At 47.6% G+C, this 25,265-nt stretch overlaps 1 protein-coding gene across 1 annotated transcript; it reads left to right on the top strand.

Moving 5' to 3' along the window:
- The first annotated feature begins 6,427 nt into the window (after window positions 1-6,427).
- On the top strand, window positions 6,428-23,408 carry pdgfd (platelet derived growth factor d). Its single transcript, XM_076049866.1, has 7 exons — window positions 6,428-6,634; window positions 8,644-8,821; window positions 12,830-12,861; window positions 13,226-13,257; window positions 14,247-14,444; window positions 20,449-20,666; window positions 23,061-23,408. Exons 1-7 carry the CDS (start codon window positions 6,453-6,455, stop codon window positions 23,190-23,192), a joined length of 972 nt encoding a protein of 323 aa, XP_075905981.1. The 5' UTR covers window positions 6,428-6,452; the 3' UTR covers window positions 23,193-23,408.
- Window positions 23,409-25,265: the final 1,857 nt, after the last annotated feature.

Here is a 25,265-nt window from a genome sequence, read left to right on the forward strand (position 1 = left end):
TGTGTGTGTGTGTGTGTTTCATCCCTCTGTGCCTTGACTGAGAAACAAGGGAGAATATTTAAGGCTGATTTGTCATGAGGGCAAAAACAGTAAAGCCAGCAGCGGCTTTGATAAGCAGCAGAGCGAGGGGATACACACACACACACACACACACACACACACACACACACACACACACACACACACAGGATAAACACTGATCCATCTTGCATATTGCTATAAAACACAAACATCTACAGACAAGACACACTCACGAGCACACACACACACACACACACACACACACACACACACACACTCGCACACAGTGTTTACTGGCAGTGCTGCTGCTAATGGCCGGTGTTTTACACTCGCTCACCAAACACAGGTGAATAAACAACGTCAGCAGCAGAAACTGGACGAGTGAAGAAAGAAGCAGCACATTCAATATTCCAACGTTCCCGATGATGCTGCTGCACTCGTTTCCTGAGTTCACGAGTCAAGTAGGATGAGGAAATACATAAGGGAAAGAACATGGCTGCTATACAGGGCAATAAAAGACAGCATTAACATGTTGGGGTTGTGGATTCTGTCAACCGTGAACTAGTTTCTGCCTTTAAAACCGAACCAACGTCGTGCAGCCGTCTGCGTTTCAGCCGTTCCAACTTCTTCTTCCTTCTTCCTCCCAGAAGATGACGGAGCTAAAAGTTGCACTTCTACTTTGTGACAGTGACGCCTTCCAAAGACCTATTTGTGAATAATTTTGTCTTGGCTTTAAATTATTTCATCATGGCGGGGGAGTCCTAGTCGGCGGCTCTCTTTTCATTCTCTCCTCTTGTCTTTATTATTGAGAGTTAAAGTGGGAAAACCACCATGAAGGAGAGCCGCAACGCCGCCTCCCTCCAGGGAATTCTTCCTGGCTGAAAGCTGAAGCGCTTGGTGTGTGTGTGTGTGTGTGTGTGTGTGTGTGTGTGTGTGTGTGTGTGTGTGTGTGTGTGTGTGTGTGTGTGTGTGTGTGTGTGTGTGTGTGTGTGTGTGTCCTCTTCGCCCACGTCGGGCTCCTCTGAGAATTCCTTTCTCTCTGTTTCCCTCCCTGATTCTTTGCGAGGATGAAAGTCAGACAGGATATGTCAGACGGGGAGTGGCAGATGTAGGAAATGGGGTTGTCTTGTTGTAGGTAGCGTCCTACGGGAGCAAGGAGTCTCTGAAAAACGCATCGAACGGAGGGAGAAAAATAACCATCGTCTGCAATAAAAAATACTTTTCTCGTTTGTGGTGAATGTTTGCACACCCTCACGCACCTGCCGTCGACTTTTAATTAACTCGGGAGATGTGAAATGTGACTCCTACTTTTTCTCCAGCCCCGGAGAGATGCATTTGCAGTGTGTGACGCACGCACTGCATGGTTGCAAGGCATTGTGGGAGTGCGAGCGGCGCCGGATCTGGCGGGTGTGAGGAACATGGCAACCCGGCACTGGAGGTGGGAGGTCCGAATCCGGTGAAGCTTCTTCTTCTAACCTTGCTAAACATGTAAGGGCTGTAAAGTGTGACCACACACACACACACACACACACACACAGCAAGATGTCACATGGCATCACTGTCACACTTGTTTAAGTGTCGAATTGAGGGGCTGAAAGCTTAATTGCCTGAGTCATCTTTCGTGTGTGTGTGTGTGTGTGTGTGTGTGTGTGTGTGTGTGTGTGTGTGTGTGTGTGTGTCCCAGAGTTGAAATCCCAGTCGTGTGAGTCACTTTTTTTTGGCTTGGCTCTGGCGTTATTTTTCTTTTTTCACCGATTTCATTCCGATGGGAAGGAACTTTTAACTTCCTGTCAAGCTCAGGAGTTAAGAGGAGGCGTGCGAGTCGATTGCTTTTTTGCAGCACCGTTCCAATTACAGGCTCGCTTTTAACGAGCGCGTTTGTTTGGCACCGACGCGTCAGAGTGACAAAATAAAAGCCGATCGGCTGGATTTCAGGGCTGAAGTTTGGCGGATCCATCAGGGGAAAACCTCCGTTTTCCTCATCAGTTTAACGGTGTTTCCTCTATAAAAGAACAGCGAAGAACTAAAGACACTGAAGTGTTTTTTTTTTCTCTGCGACTGAGTGGCTTCAGAAGCACTTCAGCTAAAGTGGCCATCGACGATTCCCTTTTTAACCACTAGAGGGTGCAGCTGAGCACATCGCTTAACCTCTGGCCCCGCATGTTTTGTATACAAAGAAATAGACACATTCGCTGACGAGGCAGAGACAATGTCAAGTGAATGAACATGAGCATGCTCACATTGCTAACATGCTAAAATGATGGGGTGAATCCAGATTTACATGAGTCCCACTGGCTTCTTCTGGCTCGGCAGCCGCTTTTCTCTCGGCCGTCCGGGGATCTTAAACGGGATCTTTGATCATCATTTGCATGAAGGTTCAAGTGTCGCTGACATCCCTGCATAATGTATCGGTGGGTCAGTCGACGTGCGTCCAAAAGGCCCCGGAACAAATTTACATCTTCTTATATACATATATATATATATATGTATATATATATATAACGCTTCTTCACACCTTCGTCTTTTTACTTTCTCTTTTCTTTGCTTTTTCAGCCTCTTATGTGCAAGAACTTTCCAAGTTGTCGTGGCTTTGGTACAGTTATAGTTTCCTTTGTGTTGTTGTAAACATGAATTTTTCAAAAGAACCCCAGACTGGAAAATGTAGAGACTGATAAATATTCCAAAGCTGTTTACTCCACGTCGTGTTTTGCTTTTTTTTTTTTCTTTCCAGGTCAGGTCACGATCAGATACAAAGCAGAAACTGAGAAAAACATGATTTGTTCATGTTTGTTGGTGTGTATTTAAAATGAGAACCAGTTCACACAGCTTCTGCTTCACTCTAAATACCACTAGGGGGGAGAAAGCAATAATCGCCCTCAGGAAGCCGATGTTGGGACTTTTAAGAGGAAATCCATCATCCACATTTCCCTACCACTTACCAAACAGGCTGGGTGTTATTCTAAATTGGCCTCGGCTTTCTGAATGTATTCTGAAAATGGGCTGTTTCCATAATAGAAACACAAGTTGGTTTATAGAGTCTATTCAAACAGCCGCAGTCAGAGGGCCAAAATTTACAGAAATGGCCAAGGCCAGGATGGAAAATTAAATAGCGAGAACCGGTGGAAGATGTAGAGACTAAAGTGGCTCGTTGGACAGAAGCTCCGCCTCTCAAAACTCCAAGAGAGCTGAAGCTTCGAGTTGACGAGGACATGAAAAGAGATGTTGAGATCCTGGAAAAACGCGGCAGGTCGACGAGAGAAGACCTTTCTCAAGTCTTCTCTCAGGTGGCTCCTCGCCGGCCGACACGCCGGAGGGTTTTCATCACAGAGTCGACTGCTGCAATGCGCAATCAGCGGCGGCAGACGGCGCAACCTTCTCCGACTCATTACTGATGACAGCTCTCTCTCTCCCCCCTGGTGGGCGTCACTCAGCGCAGGGGAGCTGCACCGTGTCAGCCGCGCACATCATCACAGAGCAGGAAGGGGGCGGAGCCCCGCAGCAGCCCGGCTGATTGGCTACCCAGGGGGGCTCCCCGCTCGTCTCCCCGCCAAGCAGCAGAGAGGTGGAGCAGATATCACCACCAGAGAAACCGGCACCAAGAGAGCGTTTTTCCTCATCGACAAGATGGGAAAATGTTGCAGAAGTTGAGTCGGAAAACTGCAGATTTTAGCCCTCTGTTTGCAGCCTCCTACTAAAACTGATTCGCCCTGTTGGACTTTCCATATCGTGGGTTGTGAGAGGCGTTGCCGCCAACTTGGAAGGCGTTTTTTTTTTTTTTTAGATGCCTTTTGTGGAAAAAAAAAACCAAAACTTTTTAAATTTTCCTTTCAATGTTTTGTGCAAACTTTATTCACTGGCCGACGTTTTAAGAACTGGCAAAGTTTACGAACTCACTCAATTAAATGTAGTCAAGCAAAGCCCTTTAAACTCTCTCTCTCTCTCTCTCTTTCTCTTTCTCTTTCTCTTTCTCTTTCTCTCTCTCTCTCTCTCTCTCTCACACACGCACACACACACACACTGCAGGGGGAGCCCCGGGTCCCCAGGAGCCTTAGTAGGTTAAATATTTTGAGAGATAAGCACTTTTATGACTGAGTGGACATTCACAGTCAGGCCTCTGATCAGTAGGCTGGAAAAAACGCTTGACACACAAACGAGGCTGAACGGAGACACACGTACACACACACACACACACATTGAGTTTTCTGACACACACGCATGAATGCATTAAGCGGAGGGAGGGGAGTGAAACGCTCAGAAAAAAAAAGAAATCGCAAAAGAAAGAACATTTAAATGAAATTATTTTTTCCGCCACTGGACAACGATTCTCAAAAACTTCACGAATGGTAATGTCACACGCACACACACACACACACACACACACACACACTCACACGCTTCTGCACCGTCGGTGACCTTCAGCGATATTGTCAAATGGACACAAAAAAGGTAAAGGACTAAATTATTGACTGAGGCACAAAAAAAATGAGCAGCGCTGCGCGAAGGGAGGGAGGGAGGGAGTGAGGGAGGGAGGATGGCGCGGCTTTCTGGGCCAAGAGGTGGAGGAGAAGTCCGAGGCTTCATCATCGTCTCCCGGGGGGATGGGGGGGGGGGCAGCCTGCACCGCCGCCCACCTCCATTATAGATTCAGCTTTTTTTCTCACACAAAAACACGCATCGCTCAGAAAATAAAGCCCCGTCAGCCGACTTCAGCAGAGCCACTGACCTCGGAGGGAGGGGAGGGAGGAGTGAGAGGAGGAGGAGGAGGAGAGGGGGGGGCAGAACAGAGGGGAGGGGGGAGGGGTGCAAGAAACGTGGGTGTCGTCACAAACGTCCGTCGGTGCCGAGAAGAAATTCTCCCAGCCTGAGGGTCGTTTTCTCGTTTCACTTTTCCTTCCTAACATCACGACTCACGAGCACACAGTCGTCTGCTGATGTGTGTGAACGGCAAAGTTCCCGAAGCGCCTGCCGCGCGGTTCGGGATTCAGTTATCGCCGCAGAGCAACAACGTCGCCGGTTCGATTCCCGAGTGTCTATGAGGCTGCAGGTCAGTGCGCCGACTCTCAGTTCGTGATTGGTTGATTGTCTGCCCGTGTGGCGCTGTTACGATCAGGGTGTCACATGTCCAGCGAGTGACTCCGCCCCCAATCAGCCCAGGACAGCCGGGACAAGATCCACCGCCCTCTGGTGGTCACAAACTATTATTTTGATTTGTGTCAAAATGTGAGATTGCTGAACTGTGTATTTTTTTTTACTGCAAAGTTCTCTGAACGCACACAGTGGTGATGTAATTACATCACATCATCTGAGAGGGCGGCAGCCAGCGGTGCCTCTGCTGTCCGACTGTCATTCTGTTTGTCATTATAAGTTGTTACTTTGGAAACGGCCTGTTTGACTGGAGTTTATACGTCTCCCAAGGTAACGGTGTCTGACGGTCAAAAAATATTTGGACTGGATTTTTTTTAATGTTTCATTTTAATTTGGAATGTCATGTCAGGCCACACACACACACACACACACACAGACACACCTTCCTCTGCCACTATTTATGAGGATCACATCATCATTCATCCTCCTCTGCCGTCAGGTTGACCTTCTCCTTGCCACCAACGTCCCATTTAATTGTACCTTCGCTTTAAAGAAATATTATAATATGATGACTGCTTAAAGGTCAGACCTGTGGTTCGGATCATCAAATGTCAATGTATCTAAAATGGGTCATTTTAAAGGTCCCATGTTTTAAAAAGAATGTATATCATTTTACCAGTGTTTTGGTCCTGGTCTTCGACTGTTTGCTCCATTTTCTCCGAAATTTTGTGCTGAACCACAGTTCTGGAAATCAGCCCCTTTGTGATGTCACTGAAACCTCTTGGCTTACTTAGTGACCAAACCTTTGGCCAGGTGTTGGCTCCTCCCTCTCACACCACCTGGTTTTGTCCCTGCAGGAGGCTGTAAACAAAGGGCTAGTGGAGTTCTGCTGCTTTGGATAGCAATTCATGAGAGGCTGCTGGGCTGCCTCTCATGCAGTTGGGATGAAATAATGAAAATGTGAGAACAGATTGTGGGACCATTTAAAACAACCTGTGACAGAAACGTGTTTGCTTTGAAAGTTTTGGCTGTGGAGCCTTTTAGAGACTCTAAATCCTGTTATTTAAATATTCCAAAGAGGCAGGCAGGTCACCTGATTTCAGACTTCAGCTAATCAGCAGCTGCCAAGGAGTTCTGATTGAGGGGGCGGAGACGAGACAAGTTTGTGAATCATCAAGTGAAAAGTGATTGTTTTCAAGTGAGCCTCTCTGATGAAAAAAAAACACTGTTTTCTTTCTCTTTTCACAAAGTGTGTGCAATGTCAACCGGCTTGTTTTGTTTCCAACCAACTGACTGAGCTGCAACCACTAAAGCACGCCATTCGCCTCAACACAGGGTGGCACCACATGGAGGAGACCATCTTTGTGACGGAGAATGGCGGAGAACTCCAGAGCCCGGAATTCCCCAAAAAATACCCCCGCTTGGTGTTCCTGTCGTGGAATCTGCTCTCGCCGCCCGGGACTCAGATACTCCTGACGTTCGACCACCAATTCAGGCTGGAGGACTCGGCTGAGAATGGCGCCTGCTGGTGAGGTGCCTCGAGGATTGATGGGAAGGCTGATTAGAAGGCCTGGGAGGAGCAAAGGGAGGGGGAGGGGCGGGAGGTGGATGGATAAGAGTGCAGATGAATGAAGGCCTGAGTTAGCCTGGGTTCTAATTTACGGAATGCTGCAAAACAATGCAGAATAAGCTGCCATATCATGGACTTTACTTGATATTGTCCACAGAGCGGTGATGGTCCAGTTATGTCCTTATTTGCTCAGTGGAGGTGGAGTTCTGCTGCAGGACCTGCAGGGAGCCGGTTTGTTTTGCCGCAAAACTACAGCATCCAGTGGTGACGGCCTGTACAGTTAAAATACCTGTCATTAGATGTTACAAAATATCCAGGATGTGAGGGGAGGATGTGCATGTACAGTGATGGAAAAGAGTTTTTGGACACCTCATGCATTTGTGATGTACTGTCTTGGAATCAGTCTGACATTACCAAGTGTAATTCATTTTAGTGCATTCACCAACATTTACCCACAACGCTGCACGTGCACTGTTCCATCCAGCTCAGAACCAGATGTTCCAGCTAGATGACAACGTCCCTCGCTCGCTTCAGAGCATATAAGTACAAGAACTACAAGAATTTAGTTTTCTTATTTTGCCAAAAAAATAACTTCAATTTGTTTGTGTCCCTTTTTTATGGAGCCAATCTTCTTGAAACGCATTAAAAAAAAAAATGACAATAATCGGGATTGAGTAAAATTTTAAGGGTTTCCGAAAACTTTTTTCTCACTACTGAAGCGATGCTGGGGTGGGTCGTAAAGTTTACAAGGTCAAAGTCCCCAACAGACGTGCGGCATGCAGCAGCAGTAGCAAAGTGTGAAAAATGGTGACGCCAAAGTGTTGTGTAAATTGTGATTGAAAGGATGAGACAGTGAAAAGGTGTGCGTGTGTGTGTTGGTGGTGGTGGGTTTCATGGATAGAGAGATGGATAGCTGAAGTTAACTTTCTTGGCAGGAAGTGTGTTTGTCCTTGGGGGTTGATGGGAGAAAATAGACTTTCTAATCCCCCCCCCGTGCAAGTCGGCCGTCTTTGTAAGCACTTTGCCGGCAAGACAATGAGGCGTTAGCAGGAGGCAGATTTTTGGCGGCAGGCGCAGGTAACAGGTTCCTTCCTCTAATTCCTTTAAAATCAAATCATGTGTGTGTGTGTGTGAGTGTGTGTGTGATAGAGACACAGCATGAAACACTCTCCAGTCAGTCTTTACGCAGCAGAATAGGCCCCATTTCTCCCTGAGTGTTTTGGCTGAGCGCCCACAGAAGAACTTTCCACTTATTTATTTATTTGCTTATTTTTTTGAGAGAGCTTAGTGGTGAAAGAAAGAGGCAAAAATCCCACAGAAGTCTTTTGTGGCGCTTAAGAGGGTCAACAGAAGCTGGCAAAGCACATCATGTTTTAATTGGACGATTCTTCTACAGAGGAGTCGTTGTTTTGAAGCAGCCCAGCGACTAAAAACACACTGTCAAGGTTTTCTGACTCTGCAGACGTCACCAAGTTCACCTTCTATTGACGACTATAGCTTCTGTCATTTATCTATTAACGCATCCATCCATCCATCCATCCATAAAACATCCATTCATATAAATTCCTCCACCCATTCATTCATCTGTCTATTAATCGTTTCTTCATCCATCATTGATCCACCTATCCATTTTTAATGCACCCATTCATCCATCCATCCATATGTCTATTCATCCATCCGTTTCTCCACCCATCCATCCATCATCCACCTATCTGTCATCTATTTTTAATTCATCCTTCCATCAATTCATCATACATCCATATTTAAATCCATTCATCCATCCATCCATCCATCCATCCATCAACCCATTCTTCCATTCATCCATCCATGCATCCATTCATCCGTCGGTCTGTCCATCCGTCCATCATCAATGAAACATGTTGTAACATCTAATCTTGGATAGATTTTCCTTGGACAAGACCTTCAAATTGCGTCAGTCATGCTGAGTCTGCCCTCCCCCCCCCCAGGTACGACTTTGTGGTGGCGGAGGAGTCAACAGAAACCAGCTCCATCACATGGGGCCCCTGGTGCGGGAAGAAAGTTCCGCCCACCATCAACTCCGCAAGCAACCATCTCAGAGTCACTTTCAACTCTGATGAATACTTTAGTTATAGCCCGGGATTCAAAGTCTACTACTCCCTGCTGGTAAAGCACACACACACACACACACACACACACACACACACACACACACGAGCAGCTGATGGTGAATCATGAGCTGCAATTTGGAACACTTTTGCTCCCTTACCGTCACTCGGCAATAAAGCGGAGAAATGTGATGTGATGGAGGTGGGGTGGGGTGGCTGGGTGGGTGGGGTGGCAGGATCTAAACATTGCCGGTGAGATGACAAGATGTATTAGGCAGCCGGTCCATTCGTGCACGTCCACTCAGCAGCTGACGAGGGGGGCAGTAGGAGGAGCGGGCGAGATAAGAGCGGCGGCTCTCTCTGTCAGAAGAGCAGATTAGAAGATTACTTTTGTCATTTTGTCAGGAGGCACAAAAGAGAAAGGAAGAGGGGTCTCTGATTCCGAGGTTTCTCCCAGCCTGTAATCAGAGGAGACGGAGCGGCGGCTACAATTTTCTTTTTCTTTTTTTTTACCTCATTTCCCTCTGCTTTTGAAGAGAGAGAGAAAGAGAGAGAGAGAGAGAGAGAGAGAGAGAGAGAGAGAGAGAGAGAGAGAGAGAGAGAGAGAGAGAGAGAGAGAGAGAGAGAGAGAGAGAGAGAGAGAAAAAAGCGTCGGAGACACCGGGCTGAAACTGCGCGCGTGCACGCATAATTATCTGGCGAGTAACAAAGCGGGATGTGCACCAGCCGTGTTTTTTTAGTCCTGTTGTTATCGGCGCTGCAGGCAGAGGCAGCGGGGCGATGTCGGCTGTCTTGAAAATTTCTGCCAAGCTGACATAGGATCAGGTTTTGTCTGTGAAGATTGTCAGTCTGCATCATGGCAGCACGACGCTGAGAGCTGATTGGCTGAATGCAACAGTGGCGTAAAGGTACCAATTGAAGGTTAAGCGATGGCAAGGGTAGCAAAAAACAATCTCCCTGCAAAATACAAAGAGAAACAACGTTCACGGATTCAAATCGCAACTAAACTCAGCGGTGAAGCCGTCTGAGAAATCCGAAGTTTTCAACTCACAGGTCTGCAAACAGGAGGTGCGGTGCACTGACTTTTAACCTCCAGTTAACACATGCACACGAGAGACCAGCTCAACTGGAGGTGGAGCACTAAAATCATTTCTCCTGCCACTTTAAAAGCAGTCTGGTGGCTTCTGAGGAAGTTTCTCGTCAGATGAACTCTCCAAATAGCAATTTATAAACTTAACCCAATATTGGTTTTCAATGTTCTGCTGTGTTGCTCCAAACCAGAGCAGAACATCGCTCAGTTTTCTTCACTTTGCCGTTTCCCCTCCTGCAGCCTCACCTGCTTTTATCCAATATAACGAAACCCCCCCAAAAAAACTCTTTAAAAGTACCTCGAAGTAACTCTCACTGCCTTTCTCTCCGTCTTCCGCTCTCACTCATCATCTCTATCCTCTGGTGTAAACAATCGCACCTCGGCACATTTAAAACACAGTCCGGCTCTCGGGGCTAATCACATTTGATCCGTTTTACCCGTTTTTCAAAGAACTTTCCATCTCACACACACGCTGACGCAAGCACACATACACACACATACAGGGCTTGCCTTCAGCCAAGAAGAGAGAGAGCGTGTGGCTTAATTTAGCAGGTCCAATTTGTTCTCTGCACAACTGTCGAACAGATAAGAGGTGGAGGAGGAGAGGAGACGTACTGTAGGCAGAGGGAAGGAGGAGATGCAGCGGTGGAAGGAGAGAACAGGTGTCTGAGATGGTATCGGCCGTGTTGGCTAATGACTAAAACAGCCGCCGCCAACGCTGAGAGGAGCAAAGGCGGCGTCGGGCTGCGGTGAGGCATGGAAACACAGGGAGGAGAGAGGAGGAGACGGCTGTGTGAGGATGTTAAGGAGGATGAGGAGGTGGAGAAGGAGGAGAAGGAGAAAATGGAAAAGGAGGAGCAGGAGGAAGGGAAGGAGGAGGATTAGAAGGAGGACAGAGAAGATGGGAAAGGAGGAGGTGGAAGTGAAGGAGAAGGAGCAGGAGTGTTTCCTTGTCAAAGCCAGTCAGGTGTTAGCATCGTGTTCTCACAACAGAGTGCTGGGCAGGCAACCATCATTACACAGGCCAATACCAGGTCAGTAGGGGGCGCTCTTTTTAGCATTACAAGTGCATGTAACATTAGAATGGTTTAACAATGGCTTCAATGTACAACAAAACAACAACAACACAGTGCTGCTTCAATGTGACAGTGTCTCGCAATTCTTTCGCTTCAGAAACAAAGCAACTTCTACAACAGCAGCAGCTAGCCGCCGCTCACGCTTTGTTAAACTGCTGCCACCTGCTGGCCAATATTGATATATATCGCCAACGTCAATCAACATCAAATTAGGGGAGAGAAAGGAAATACAGAAAACAGAATTGAAACAGAAATGTGAAGTTCCCGCTCTGTCCACTGGGTTGTAGGTTTCAGAACCATGGACAGCGGCAGACTCAAGCGTGAGGGTCCCAAACTGAGGTTGATACCAGATTTCACTTGCGTCCGTGTCCAGACGAGGAGATTTGAATTGAAAACTAAGATCCTGTTGGGTTGCATCAACGTTCCCTCTAGTGTTTTTACTTTGAGTGTACATTCAAGGATTCAAGATGTTTCTGTCTGTCCAGAAGTGACAAAAAACGGTGCTGAAACTCAGTTCAGTTTCCGTTTAAAAACTGTGAAGATTTAATTTAACAAAAAGTGAAGAAGAACAGCGAGATTTGGTCCAATGGGACGTGACCAGGTTGAGGATTTTAGATCTGCGTCAGCCTGAGTCTTACCTCTTAAACTATAATTAATAATTAAAAAAAAAAAAAAAAAAACCTTTGTGGGCTACAACCTAAGACCAAATCACTGTGAATGTGATGCAGGTGCAGGTGGATTTTGAACCTTTTCCGTACAGAAACAAAAGCCCTCGGCGTTCAAGTCAAACAGGCGCCCGACTCATTATTCATGTCACTGTTTTCACCCAAATCACTTCACTTTGATGCGGCTAAATCTTGTTTTCAGAGGGCAAGTCTCGCCGTCTGTGGCGGCGGGCTAGCACATGAAGTAATGAGTGCTTTTGATTGCATGAGACAAACATTTTAGGGGCTGTTTGGTTAGAAAGGCTTGGAGGAAGAAAAAAAGATGAGCGCTCAGATCTGTCTCATTATATTCGCTGCGAGCAGACGCAGAAGTTTATCTCGCTGAGACTTCTGAGGCTCCAGCTCGCTGTTTGTTTGCCGCCACTCGTCATACTGATGCTGCTCTCCGAGACGGCTGTCGGGCTGCTGTTGTTATGAGCAAGTGTTGCAAAGTCGGGCGGCGTGAGGAGAAGAAAGAAGGAAAAAAAAAAGAACAACTTACTTATGAAGACTTGTGACTCAAGTGGCTTCCAGGAACGACTTGCTTGAGGTTTTTACGTCGGAAGCCTTTCCTGGATCAACCCTTGCATTACTCGGGCTTTGGGGGCCGGCACAAGGGGAAGACGCGCCCCCTTGAGGCTGTGTTTTCGATGTGACGTGGCTGTGGAACGAACCCCCAGTGTGTCCACTGTCACACCGGCCTGAACCGGTCTCATCCAGATTGAAACAATCATGTTTACTGCATTTCACACCTCCATCCAGGATAGAGCCAACAATACAATAGTTTTTAATTGCTTTTAATTTTCCCTCTGACCAGGATGTCCCAGACAATCTGAGTTCTACCTTAATCAATTTATTTATTCATTTATTTATTTATTTAGTCAATTTTTCAAATAAAAACACCTTGTATGAGGAGGCTGATGGATGGGGAAGCAGGTTGGGTCGCTGCTGGAAGGTTTTCAGTGTGTGTCTGTGGGTGCGTGCGTGCACGCGCACGTGTGTGTGTGTGTCCGCCTCTTCCTCCTCATCTCTGCAAGTTTCCGCAGCCCCGATGAGTGCGCACGAGCTCCCAACCAAACATGAGCATAAAAGGTGTGCACACACACACACACACACACACACACACACACACACACACACACACACTTGCGGGGAACCTTCTGACCTCCTGTGCAGCTGGTTTGAATGTATCACAGTATTTTTATCCGCGGAGCGCATCAAGGACTCTGTCTGACAAAAAAAACGAGGCTCTGAACTAAAAGACTTTGATGTCAACTCAAAGTCTCACTGTATCGGGAGACGTAGACGGGCGCGCACGCACACACACACACACACACGGAGACACACACGCAAAGACAAAGTGAGGGCACTGTGTCTTTGAAGTGCAGCACACAAAGATTAACTGTTCCGTATTGACTGCAGATGGTATTTAAGGTATTCCAAGGAGAGGGATTTGATAGCAGTAATGCCGGAGAAGCCCTGTGTGTGTGTGTGTGTGTGTGTGTGACAGAGAGAGAGAGAGAAAGAGGGAGAGAGAGAGAGAGACATAGATGTAGTGGAGAAAGGAGGGACAGACAGAAGAAAGACAACAGAAAAGCTGCGGTGACTGTCGGCAGCTCGATGGGTTAAAACTCCGACAGGCCGACGGCTGAAGATCTCGGATAATCTGGGGCTGATTCTGTAGCTCCGCCCCCCAACACCCCACCACCCAGTCACCCCCTTCGCCCTCCTCCCTCACCATACCGCCTCCTGGAAGCTGTGACAGTGTAGAAAAAAATAAGTTGTGGTGGGGAGGTTAACTGGGAGGCCGCTGCAGCTTCCTTCTAACCACTAACGTGGTTACACAACACTTACTGTAAGTTTGAGCAAATGTTTTCAGAACACTCCCCACATCTGGGAAAGGTTGGTTTGATTTTGATTTTCCCACACACACACACACACAGTTTCTCCAAACAGTTTTATTTTTTGAATTTATTTTTACTCCTCAGATGTTTCGATTCTCAGGAAGCCGCCGCTCTGCAACAGGTGGCACAGATCAAATTCACAGCCACTTATTTTAAATCTTGGGCCAATGAGCAGAATAAAGTATGGCAATGTTATTGTAAACAGAGGGTTAAATATGCCACTTTGTGCAGAGCCATAGAGGTTGTCGGTGAGCTAGGATTTTGAAAATAAACTGACCTCAAGTTTTCTTTTACGCGGAGACTTTAACAAAAAGTTGTGAAATTTTCCTGCAATCACTGGCACGGCTTTCACATATTAATCATCCTGCTCATCAATCTGCTGGCTGCTGATTTCTGCCCTCTGTCTCCACAGAACAAAAACTACTGGGACTACGACGCTCTAATGGTACGTTGTGACTCACGCAGGTCGAGAAACCGCTCTAATTTTGAAACACTGGAGCTGCAGAGTTTGAGATTGGAAGAGGCGCCTCAACGCCTGGAGGAGGTCATTGATCTTTGCCTTTAAATGGGGAGGAATGAAATGAACGGTTGTTTAGTGTTTCTCCCACCAGACTTTTAAACTCATGCAATGAGCACAAAGTGATTTTCTGCCACTTCTTTGCTCCCCTTCCCTCCGTGCAGGACGATGGCGCCGGGGGAACGGCGGCAGCGGCGACAGCGGCGACCCGAGCAGGCCCCCTCTCCATGGACGACCTGGACCAGACCATCTCGGCCTTCAATACGGTGGAGCAGCTCTTTAGGACTCTGAACCCCAACACCTGGAGGCTGGACCTGGACACCGTCTACGGCCAGAAGCACTTACAGTACCGATCCAGAAACTATCTCCTGGCCAACAGGCTCAACAAAGGTGAGCGTTGGCATCAGTCTGCCCCAATCTAAAAGTACTCGAGAAAACGCACGCACAAATGTATTCATGTATTCAAATGTATTCCCTCTCATTTGGTGCTAATATTGCTGCTGCTGCTGGAAAAGGCTGGCACATCACAAAACAGCTACATAGGAGGAGAAGATTAGGGATAAAGACGATGAGTGTAGAAGGCATCGACTGTCTGTTGGAGGCTGTCAAATCATAAAGCCGGGGTTGGGTGGGGGGGGGGGGTGTTTGCACATGCAGCACTTATAGTTGGGTGTAAAACTATGCACAAAGGCAAAGGAAGCCTCCACAAAGGAGGAGAATGACGGAGCAGGGTGCAAAATTCTGAGTATTGAACTTTAGGAAAAAATATTTTTGCATTGTGCAGAACCAGCGGCCTCGTACACCCGCCTGGGCGAGATCCCACAGGAAGCGTTTCCTTGGAAGGTGATTGGATAAACATGTCTGGTGTTTGTTTTTGACCCTTCAAAGAAACTAGCAATCCGATTTGTAACCAGTGCTGGTTTAAACTGCGTGGCTACATCTCAGGGGCTTCTCATTGGTCTTATTGGGCCGCCGCCCACCCCACTGGGCCACTGGGCCACTAAACTCTGGACGCAGCTCGTGAGGAAGAGCAGCAACTGTGTCCAGCGTCCACCTTCAGCGCAGGCCTCCGTCCTTGATGACCAAAGTGAAAAGAACCTGCAGCCCTGAGGTAACAGCCGCCACCTGCTGTTTCCGTCACTGCGAGAACGAAGCCGATTGGTTCTGGGAGTTTAAAATGTGAGAGCGCCCCCTGTTGGTGGTTAGCGAGCTGGGCGGGGTGAGATTTCATCCAGCGCTCGCAGCTGCCGCTCGCCAGGAAGAGAGGGGGGGCGGGGGGGGGGGGGGCGCTGGGGGGACCGTGACAAACTCACACAGCAGGCGGCTCAGTTTTCTAAAAAGGGATTAATGAGCCGAGATACGAGCCTTAAAATCTAATAAAGTGTGATCCTGACCGTTGAATGAAAAAAGGCACCGTGTTGCCAGTCAAAGAGCGGCCGGTGATCTCAACACGGTCAGACTGAGACTGAGCGGCTGGCCAGTGAGGACGTGGTTTGATACGACGAGTGTCACAACCGCACGCTGTGTTTTTGCACATATTTACTCCGCTCAGATCTTAAAAGAGCCGTTTGATAAATCCCAAAAGAAAAATCCCCAGCTGCATGAATCCATTTCAAAAGATATTTCATTGCAAATGTAAAAATAAGTAGCAAAGGGCGGAGGGGCAAAAAAAAACAAAAAAACCGAGAGGCCGTGTTGTCGGAACACGGTGACCCGGCGGCGGCGCTGTTGCATCATCAAATGAGCAACGTGCCCCCTAGTGGCTCTAAAATTGAGCCGGTGACAGATTTAAGGTGACACGGGACCTGCAGTTTGCGGCGATTCTTTACTGTGAAGTCGGTGCCAGTGACCGCAAGACCCCCCCCACCGCGCCCCCCCGCTTCCACCAGTCACTGAGCCAATAGATTTTTCTCCCTTAAGGGCTGACATGGAAAAAAAAAAAAAACTTTGGCATGCAAACCCTGATTACACTTTGTGTGTGCTTGTCCATGTCTCTGTGTGTGCGTCACCGTGCACGAGTGTGTGTGTGTGTGTGTGTGTGTGTGTGAGTGTAATGTACAGAGGGCAGTGAAGCCTGCGACACCATCAGAGGCTTTTCGATCTCCTCCGTCCTCACCTGCTCCTCCGTATCGCTCGGCTGCACTCTGCCTCCTGGCCGTCGGCTCTGCTGCTCCTTAGTAAATATTTGGGCATGACAGCAAATCTATCACTATTTATCAGCGCACAGTCAGTTTGCGCCGCTCGGAATTTTTTTTTTTTTTTTTTTTTTTGCCTTCCCTCCATATTCGGCGTAGCTTCAGCTCGCTGCAGCAGCAGCAGCAGCAGCAGCAGCAGTGCGCGGAGGTGCTGCAGCTCTTTTTGATGTAGTGTAGCGGCGGACGGAGCTGCTCTAATCACAAATTCAACCTGTGCAGCCGAGCAGAAATGTGCCTCAGTCAGCAGCTTAGCTTTGTTTTCATTAAGACACACACACACACGCGCGCGCGCGCGCGCGCGCGCACACACACACACACACACACACACACCCACGCAAACACTCAGGAGGTCAAACCTACCTTTGCTCATACAAGGGGACAGGAAGACCAGGGGCCCAGTGCTGATCGACACTTTAAACGATCTGTGGCTGTTTTCACACCAAACGGTCTCTTTCCTTTGGTGCAAATCTGTCAATCAAGTTGCAGGACTGAGTTGCTTCTGCGTTTGGTTCAGTTGGACCCCCTGCGTACTGCGTCTTTGTCGGAGAAACTGTGAATTCAGGAGGAGCGAAACCACACATTTCTGCGCTGAATAACGTGGATGATGGCAACGTTGATATCTGTTCCTCGTGGTCGGTCGCTGCTGGTATTATACTAGCGCATAAGCATAGGCTTTTTTTTTTTTTTTTTTTTTTTTTTTTTACCTTTGTTTGCTGTCACGAATGGTTGTTTTATTTTTTCTCTCTTTGATTACTTGTAAAAAAAATAAAATATTCGGTCTCTACCTGCGTCCAAACATAACGCGCCACTTTCACTTGAAGTGAACTGATCACATGACCCCGTCCGGTGATGCGTAAATGCGAAAAAAAAAAAGTTTAGCTGTTTCCTTTACCAGTTTTTTATTGTGATATTTCAGTTTTGCAGTTTTAGGGGTCATGGGAACGCAGCTAGTGTCACCAAACATGGCTTTACATGGCAGATGCAGGAGTAGGAGAGTAGGAGAGTTGGCCAGGTGGCTGCTGCTGTGCGAAACCACACATAGAAAAAATAAAAGAGGAGTCCAGTGTGTGTGTGTGTGTGTGTGTGTGTGTGTGTGTGTGTGGCAATACCAGAGAGCAGAACACTGGTCCTTCTGTCTGGTGCGACTGAGGACACGTTACGTCCCAACATCGCCTCCTCCAGTGCGCTTGAGTTGCTCCACACCTGAGTTCCATTTCTGTGTTCACACCTGCCCAAATGAACGGCAACTAAAAGGGATTTTTTTTTTTTTTTAAAAATGCACCCAGGCCGAACTAAACAACGCAGGTGTGAAAGTCGACAGCACACATATGAGTTCCTCACACACGTCTTCAGATTGATTCTTCCGGCCCGCTTCGCTTTGTCCGTCGTCGTCTTTCTCCTTGAAAAGCTTCCTCCCAACACTTAAGGGGATGTTTCCCTTTCAAACTGATTTTCAAATTAATTTTGAAAAAAAAACAACAACACATTTCTTCCACCGCTTGATACAGAAAGTGATGCCCGAGGGCTCCGTTAATTTTCCCACAGATTTTTTTTAAATTTTGTTGCCAGTTTACATGTAGTCATATTACTGCGCGTCTCCAGCACTAGCTAGCAAGATAGCATAACCAAACCAAAGCTTTGACTTTAGCATTATTGAAATTTGAAACCATACTTGTTCAAATTGTTTGAAATGGAAGTCAGCTGGCAATGAATAACTTACGGAATGGTTTTGTATATATGGCGTTTCATAAACAGTATTCATATATATATATCTTCAGTTAATGTTGATATTTTCCAAGTTTCAAGTGGTTGGTTCCTAGTGTTAGCATGAGCGTCAGTCCGCCGTTTTCTGGAATTCAATGAAACACTATATGCACACAAGAAAAATCTTTGAATTGTCCTTCAGCAAAAAAAAAAGAAGGCAGCAAGCGAAGAGATCCAGGTAGCGAGTGAACTTTCCCTTTGAGACCAGTAATTAGCCGTCAGAGTGGCTGCTGTAGCGTATTTTCCTTTGATAAATGATCGATTACAACTTCTCAGCTCCTTTCGTGCAACCTTTTTAAAGCACACTCTGTCTCTGAGTACTTGCTTCTGGAGAAACTCAGCGCCTCCCTTCCCACCTCCCACCTCCCACCTCTCCTGTGCAGCAGCGGAGTCCGAAAGCAGCCCGTCCATTGTTCCCCCGCGTCTTTGTTCTATTTCATTTGCACTGCCAACGTGCCGTATGAAAGCAGCAATGTAAAGATTTCTTTTTTTGTCAAACAATTGCTTATTGATTATCAATGCCATTAGGCCTCCAGGCCCCCTGCGGTATCGCCCGCCGAGTGGCTTTGTCGTGGAAATAAAAAATGGAAGGTGCGCAATTTCAGGCCACTTTCTACCCTGTGACTGATCTCTGCACTGTTGCCGTTACCGCAGCCAATAGCGCCGGGGCCCCCCATTGTTGCGGTCCACCTCAGGTATCGATCAGGGACGAGCTTGTTAAAGCTCATTGCGCCGCGAGGCGCGGATATCTCGCCATCAACCTGGAAAATGAATCCATCTTCACTGGTAATGGAGCGCTTCAAAGAACGCGCGGGCGACAGAGATGAAGGATAATGACTCCTCGCTGCGGTCGGGGTCGGGGTGTGGGGGATGGGCACGTTGGAAGGTGGGCTTCGGTGAGCAAACATCCTGTCGACCCGACGTGGGAACCCCCACCCCCACCGCCATATGTTCACTGAGTGTCGTGGTGATGGAAGATCTCCAGACTGCAGCTTTGGGATCTTACGGAGCGTCGGGTTCATCCCGGTTAGCCACTGCTGGGCAGCCAGTCGTGCTACGGAGGCTGGATGGGGTCGGATTGGTTGTTCTGCTAGAAGGTCCTGCAGCGCTTGAGGGGTCTTCAGGGGATGGTTGCTCTCAGTGGGTTGGCTGTCACTGTGCGACTGAGTAAAACTGCGCTATTTCTGTTTGACAATCATTTATTATAATTATTAATGTCGTGCATGAATTTGCAAAAATACAAAATATATGTAGATACACAGTTTAGCAAAACTGGTGTTAAATTTTCTTCATTCTGCAACGACCAACAACAACAACAGCCTTTTTCACGGGAGAAGACAGCGGTGCCGGAACGACCCGCCGTTGCTTTTAGTAATTCTGTTTCTCACTAATCCAGTGCCGAGTGTTAAGCAACGGCTGCGGCGTAATGGCTGTGTGTAATCACCATCCAGCAGTGACGATTATCCCGCTGATGACCTCGCTGAAGAGTCAATTTGCGGCTGATTGTTGCTCTTTTTTCTGTTCTTTTCTTCTTCCCCCCCCCCCCCCCCGCCGGTCGTAAATCAGTGTCTCTCCTTCTCCAGTCAACCACAGAATCCTTGCAGGACTCGAGCACAACGATCGTCGTCCACATAGGACCCGGTCTCCACAAAACACGCAAATTCCGACTAGAACAAAAGACACATAATTCTGTTCGACCTTGAGTTTGGCCGTGTGTTCTGCGAGCACGTGCAACCGCTGTCTTTCATTTAAAAGTCTTGAAAGTCTGCGGGACATTAAGGGAGGGAGGAAGTTCTGTGGTCCGTTTCCTTCACTGTGACCAAATCTTTCCTGCCCGATTCCCCCTGAAATGAGGAGGCCTCAGCCACTGTGCGGTCGGCTAATGAACCAACCGAAGCTCCGCTGTGTCCCAAACGTGATGACACGAAAAGAGCCTCCGATCAATACGTCGGACCCACAATCGATGAAGGTGCGAGCTTCTTCCTGCTGGACGTGTTTTCCTTCCCGTGTTTACGTCCCGCTTCCTCCGTATTTGCATCTAATGGTCTCTCGCCCCGAGCGTTCCGTCACTCGCCGGATCAATATTAAGAATATTTTGCCGATTTGCTCCGCCCCCCCCCCACCCCCCCTTCGCCCAATATTCCCGGCTTCGTCGTTAATTATCTGCCCTCGGTGCTTCTTTTCTTGCGGACGATGATGTGGAGCAACACTGGCGCTTGGTCTCATGTAGGATCGTATTGATCGTTCTGTGCGTCGCTGCGGGCCCTGTAATTAGGGAAGTTTGGAGTCTTTCGATGCGTTGCAACGGGAAAAAAGCGAGGAACCGCGACGGTAACGCAATTGCAAAGTCAAAGAAAAAAAAAAAAAACTTCAAGATCCTGAAATGCGACATGTCACCGCTGACTCACCCTGCACCCTCTCGTTCCTGATTGCAGTTGACCTCAACCGCCTCCACGACGACGTCAAGCGATACAGCTGCACCCCCCGCAACCACTCGGTCAACCTGCGGGAGGAGCTGAGGACCACCAACGCCGTCTTCTTCCCCCGCTGCCTGCTGGTCAAGCGCTGCGGCGGCAACTGCGGCTGCGGGACGGACCGATGGAACAGCGGCTGCGTCTGCCAGGCCTCCAAGTCCACACCCAAGCTACACGAGGTGCGTCACCTGGCCGCTTGTGTTGGCAAACGTTTGCTGGGATGCGGAGGTTAACGACACTCAGTGAGCTGCGCAACGATAATTAAAGCGATGTTTTGCTTCTTCAATCATCATTTTCAATTCCTCCCTGACCCCAGAATCAGCCATCTTCCATTTGCTTTGCCCCATGTAGCATGTAGCAGTGATGTCACTTCCCATCATGCCTCTCTGTAAGAATGCGTCATCCAATCACAGCAAGCATGTGGGCTGACTTTATTCTCTCATGCTGGGAACAAAGTCTTCTTTTTTCTTTTTTTTTTTTTTAGATATTTTGACCTTTTTAGTTTTTTTTCCTTAAGATTTAAAATGTGGCTTAAAATATACAATAGTTAAGAATATTTTTGACTTGTTATGAAACATGATTTTGGCCAGAGGCATCCTTGTCCATGCAATTGTCGTATTGTGTTCTATGGGAAAAAGGGTTCTTTTTTGGCTGCAGTACCTAGAAAGGCCACTGCAAAAGAAAAAATTCTGGCATCAATTTATTTTAATAGATTTATAATCTACCCCTGATGGTTGTGGGTAGATGAATGAATTGCAGTGTCGCCATCCAGTGGCTGGAGGTTTAAAGTCATTCTGAAAAGCTCCAGATCCTCACATGGCCCCCGGCCGCTTCTCCCGCCAAGGTGGTTTGAGGTTTGCACCAAATTCAGAGCCACATTGTTCCGTTCAGAAGGAAAAAAAGAAGAAAAAAAAGAGATGATGCAGGTTCGAACAACAGCTGTAAGATATACAGCCACGCTGTGACGCGGCTCTCCAGCCAACCAGCCGGCCCTCTGTGTCTTTTCATGTTGCTCTGCATGGGTCCAGTCAGAGGAGAAAGCGCCGCCGCCGCCGCCGCCGCCGCCTCATGCATCCGTCCGCCTCTTCTCCATCCGTTTCTGTGTCAGCCCCGTCTTTTATCTGTCTAATCTCTCCTCGTCTCCCTCAGCGCTCCCTCCGCTGGCATCGCGTCTCTCCCAGCTTCCGTCATCCTTTCATTCTTCCTCAATTCCCATTTTCAATTTATATCCCCTTTCGCGGCGGCACCATTCTCGCTCTGCGAGGCCGTCATTCACTCTTTTTTTTCGCTCCTCTCTCCGCCTTTTTTTTTTTTTCTCATCCTCTGAAGCTTCATTATTGAAACTTGGTCTGCAGGGTTTTTTCTCTCCGCCGCTGCGCCGCTCTCTGTTAAGATTCAAACAATGGGAAATTTAGACAAAAGTAGGATTGAGTCGTTGTAGCTGTGACGCTTGTATCTGTGTGCGTGTGTGTGTGTGTGTGTGTGTGTGTGTGTGTGTGTGTGTGTGTGTGTGTGTGTGTGTGTGTGTGTGTGTGTGTGTGTGTGTGTGTGTGGGATGCCTTGCAAGATGATGAAAAAAGGTGCATTTGCATGCCTGCCTTTGCTGCATATGCATTATTTCTTCCGTGTGTGTGTGTGTGTGTCTCTGTGTGTGTGTGTGTGTGTGTGTGTGTGTGTGCTTGGTGTACGACACAGCAAGTGTGTGTGTGTGTGTGTGTGTTTTCTCCCTTTGTTTCTCTTGCTGCAGGCAGTTTTCGAGCGGCTTCCTTCACTGAGTGAACTTCTGAAGAAACACATTATTACTCACACTGTTGTTTCAGTGCTGGGAAGCCCTGAAATAAATCACAGGCGGCCAAGAAATTCTTGTGGAATTCTTGTGGTTGTACTTGCTCTTGATGCCTGAGATGCTGGAGAAAGAAAATACACTTTACTGTTTACGGTGACGTTACCAAACCCTGCGTCAGTGGGACTGATTCTGATCTCATGTCATTAAAAGGAATTAAAAAAAAATAATCCAAATTCTTGTTTAAATAGTAACTCTATTTAAACCATCTCTAAAAAAAAAAAAGAAAATGAATAATTTAACAAATAAAAGTTAAATTCATAAATAGTGAAATGGTAAAAACGAATTTATTCGCTGATAATAAATAAAGTATTCGTATTGGCATAAAGTCGGCCGTGTCGCACCGCCAGAATACAGCCCACTGATGCAGAGCAACACTATGTGCAGTTTGCTCTGTCACCTCTGGGGGCCGCTGACTCCCTCACACCGGGCCTTTATTAACGCTTCCTCTCCAGAAATCTACATTTTCAGCTTCACTCGCTTTCTCTGCTTTCACTCCGACTTCCCTCTCGGGGTGAATAGTTGATCTTCTCCCACTGAGCTGAGCCGCTGCTGTGGTGTGTTTTTTTTGTGTTTTTTTTTGATAAATTATGCTCTTTAAAGCCGCTCGTCTCACCCTCGGTCTCGTCCCGTCTCCGCCGCTTGCGACGGAAATTCAAATTGGGCTGATTTGCAACTCAGCTCTCTCCTCCTCCTCCTCCTCCTTCTCTCCTGTGTGTCTTGGCCCCAGGTGCTGAAGTACACCCCCGAGACCACCCTCAACCAGCGGAACACCCGGACGCGGCTCCGCTGGGTCCTCAGCGACATCTTACTCACGCACCACGAAAGGTGTGAGTGCGCCTGCTCCCGGCCGCCTCGCTGAGGGCCGTCTGCTGCCGTCCGCCGGGCCACGTTCCCTCTCTCCTCTGCTCCTGCAGAAAAACTTGTTGTATTGTTAAAAGGCAAAGCAGACGCAACTCTAAGAAAGCAGCAAAGGAGAACGCCCGGTTTTCCTTCCACCTACCCGTCTCCAACCTTCACCTCTATTAAACGTGTTAAAACGGCTCCAGAGGGAGTCGAGTTCAACATAAAAGAATCAAGTATGGACACCCCCCTCGCCCCCCCCGCCCCCCCCCACACACACACACACACACTAAACAGATTGAAAAAGTGATGAAAGGCGCGGATGACAACTGGAGCTGAAATCGGCTTCTCGCTCCTTTTTAATTCATGCGTTTGCGCCCTAACGAGGAAGTTCCTGGAAAACTTTGCACAGCGTCTCAGACAGACGTTCGGATGGAAGGAAGAGGTGATGGAAGGAGGGGAAAAAAACATGTTGTCTTTGATGTGAAATTTTGGAGCGAGCGCAAACCTCCAGCTCTCTCTGTGGCGCACACACGCATACACACACATGCACAAGCGCTTCGCACACTTTGCCGCCTACTTCACAGTAAAAACTTGTTGTTTGACGGCAACATTTATTCGCCGCCCTTGTTTTGCGTCACAGCGCCCCCTCTTGCCTTTGTCTTCCGCTGGTTCCTGTCTGCGAGTCTTTATCGGTCCTTCCTTATGTGCAAACACGTCCCCCTTCCTCTCTGCACACATCAAAAGCCCAAAGTCGGCCAAAGGCTTCCTCGGCGTTCCCGACATTCCAGCAGATAAACAGGAACTCTGGCAACGCAGATGGTCCTCGGATCACCTGGAAACTCTGCAAAGGGGAAAGAGGAAAAGGGAAGATGTGCACTCGGGAAGCGCCTGACCAATCGTGGGGAGTCACCTTTTTGTGGTTTGCCAGGGAGGAAAGATTCTGGCTCCAAACACAAACGGCTGCAGCTGCAATCAGCTCGTCGACGCCGACGGCTCGCCTGATTTTTCCGTTTCACGCTTGTTTTTTCTTCTTGTTCTTCTTCTTTTTTTTAAATCTAAGATTCTCCTGTTTACAACAGGGTGCACTGGGGCGTGTGTGTTCTCGCTGTTGTGACCCAAATCTGAATGTGTTTTTCACCAACAGGGTGAAACGAGGACACTCTGGCAGCTCCTCGCTCCAAACTTTATCGGTCATATCAAATTTTCGTGCACCGACTGAAGTTGCAAGATGTTTTCCCGCACAAACTGAGGGTGGAGAGGGGGGAGGGGGGGGGGGGGGGGGTTGAGTTTGAGCCTGTGTGAAATACTTTACATTTCACACTTTTCATAACATTTCTTAAAAGTCACAAAATTGTTTTTAATATTACATTTTATGGGGCCGACTTCAAGTGATCAGGGTAAAACTGCAGCAAAAGTTTTTCAAATGTTCTCACACTGGAAGCGTGACGAGAATGTGTGTGTGTGTGTGTGTGTGTGTGTGTGTGTGTGTGTGTGCGCCTCCTTTTATTCCTGCTCATGACCAGTTTGTTTGTACATAAGGCTCCTTTTCAAGGGAGCATCTTTTATTTCAGACAGACTTTCACATCCTCCCCAGTCAGACTGTTTGGTTCTTCACTGCTGCCGTGGAGACAATGTTGAAACCTGTTGCAAGATTTTTGATCCAGAGATTCTTCCAGATCCTTTAGAGAGATTATTGCGCTGCTGCTTTGCTGTTGTCGTTAAAGTATTCATGATAAAAAAAAAATATATATATATATATATATATATATTGTATGCTTGAATTTAATAATTTATTGTATTTTATTTCTCTTTTGATTTATTAAAAATATACAGCTGGTTGTTTTAATAAATAAAACGTTTGCAGCATTGTTTGGGTTTATTTCTCTCTCTCTCTCACTCTCTCTCACTCTGCTCCACGTGGTGGTTGTTTCTTCCCCAGATGTTCGGCAGAAGGCTTTAGTTGAGTGACTTTACAGAGTGACGCGCCGCCATTCAGAGAGTTGAGGGTCAGATTAAGAGCCGCAACACGCAGCACTTAAAACTCTTCAGTGAGCACAAAAACAATTGTGGAGAGAAAATAACCCAGATT

This window comes from Nelusetta ayraudi, unplaced genomic scaffold (genome assembly GCF_046127955.1).
Source record: "Nelusetta ayraudi isolate G7.1 ecotype Tasmania unplaced genomic scaffold, CSIRO-AGI_Nayr_v1 ptg000120l, whole genome shotgun sequence".
Lineage (NCBI taxonomy): Eukaryota > Metazoa > Chordata > Actinopteri > Tetraodontiformes > Monacanthidae > Nelusetta > Nelusetta ayraudi.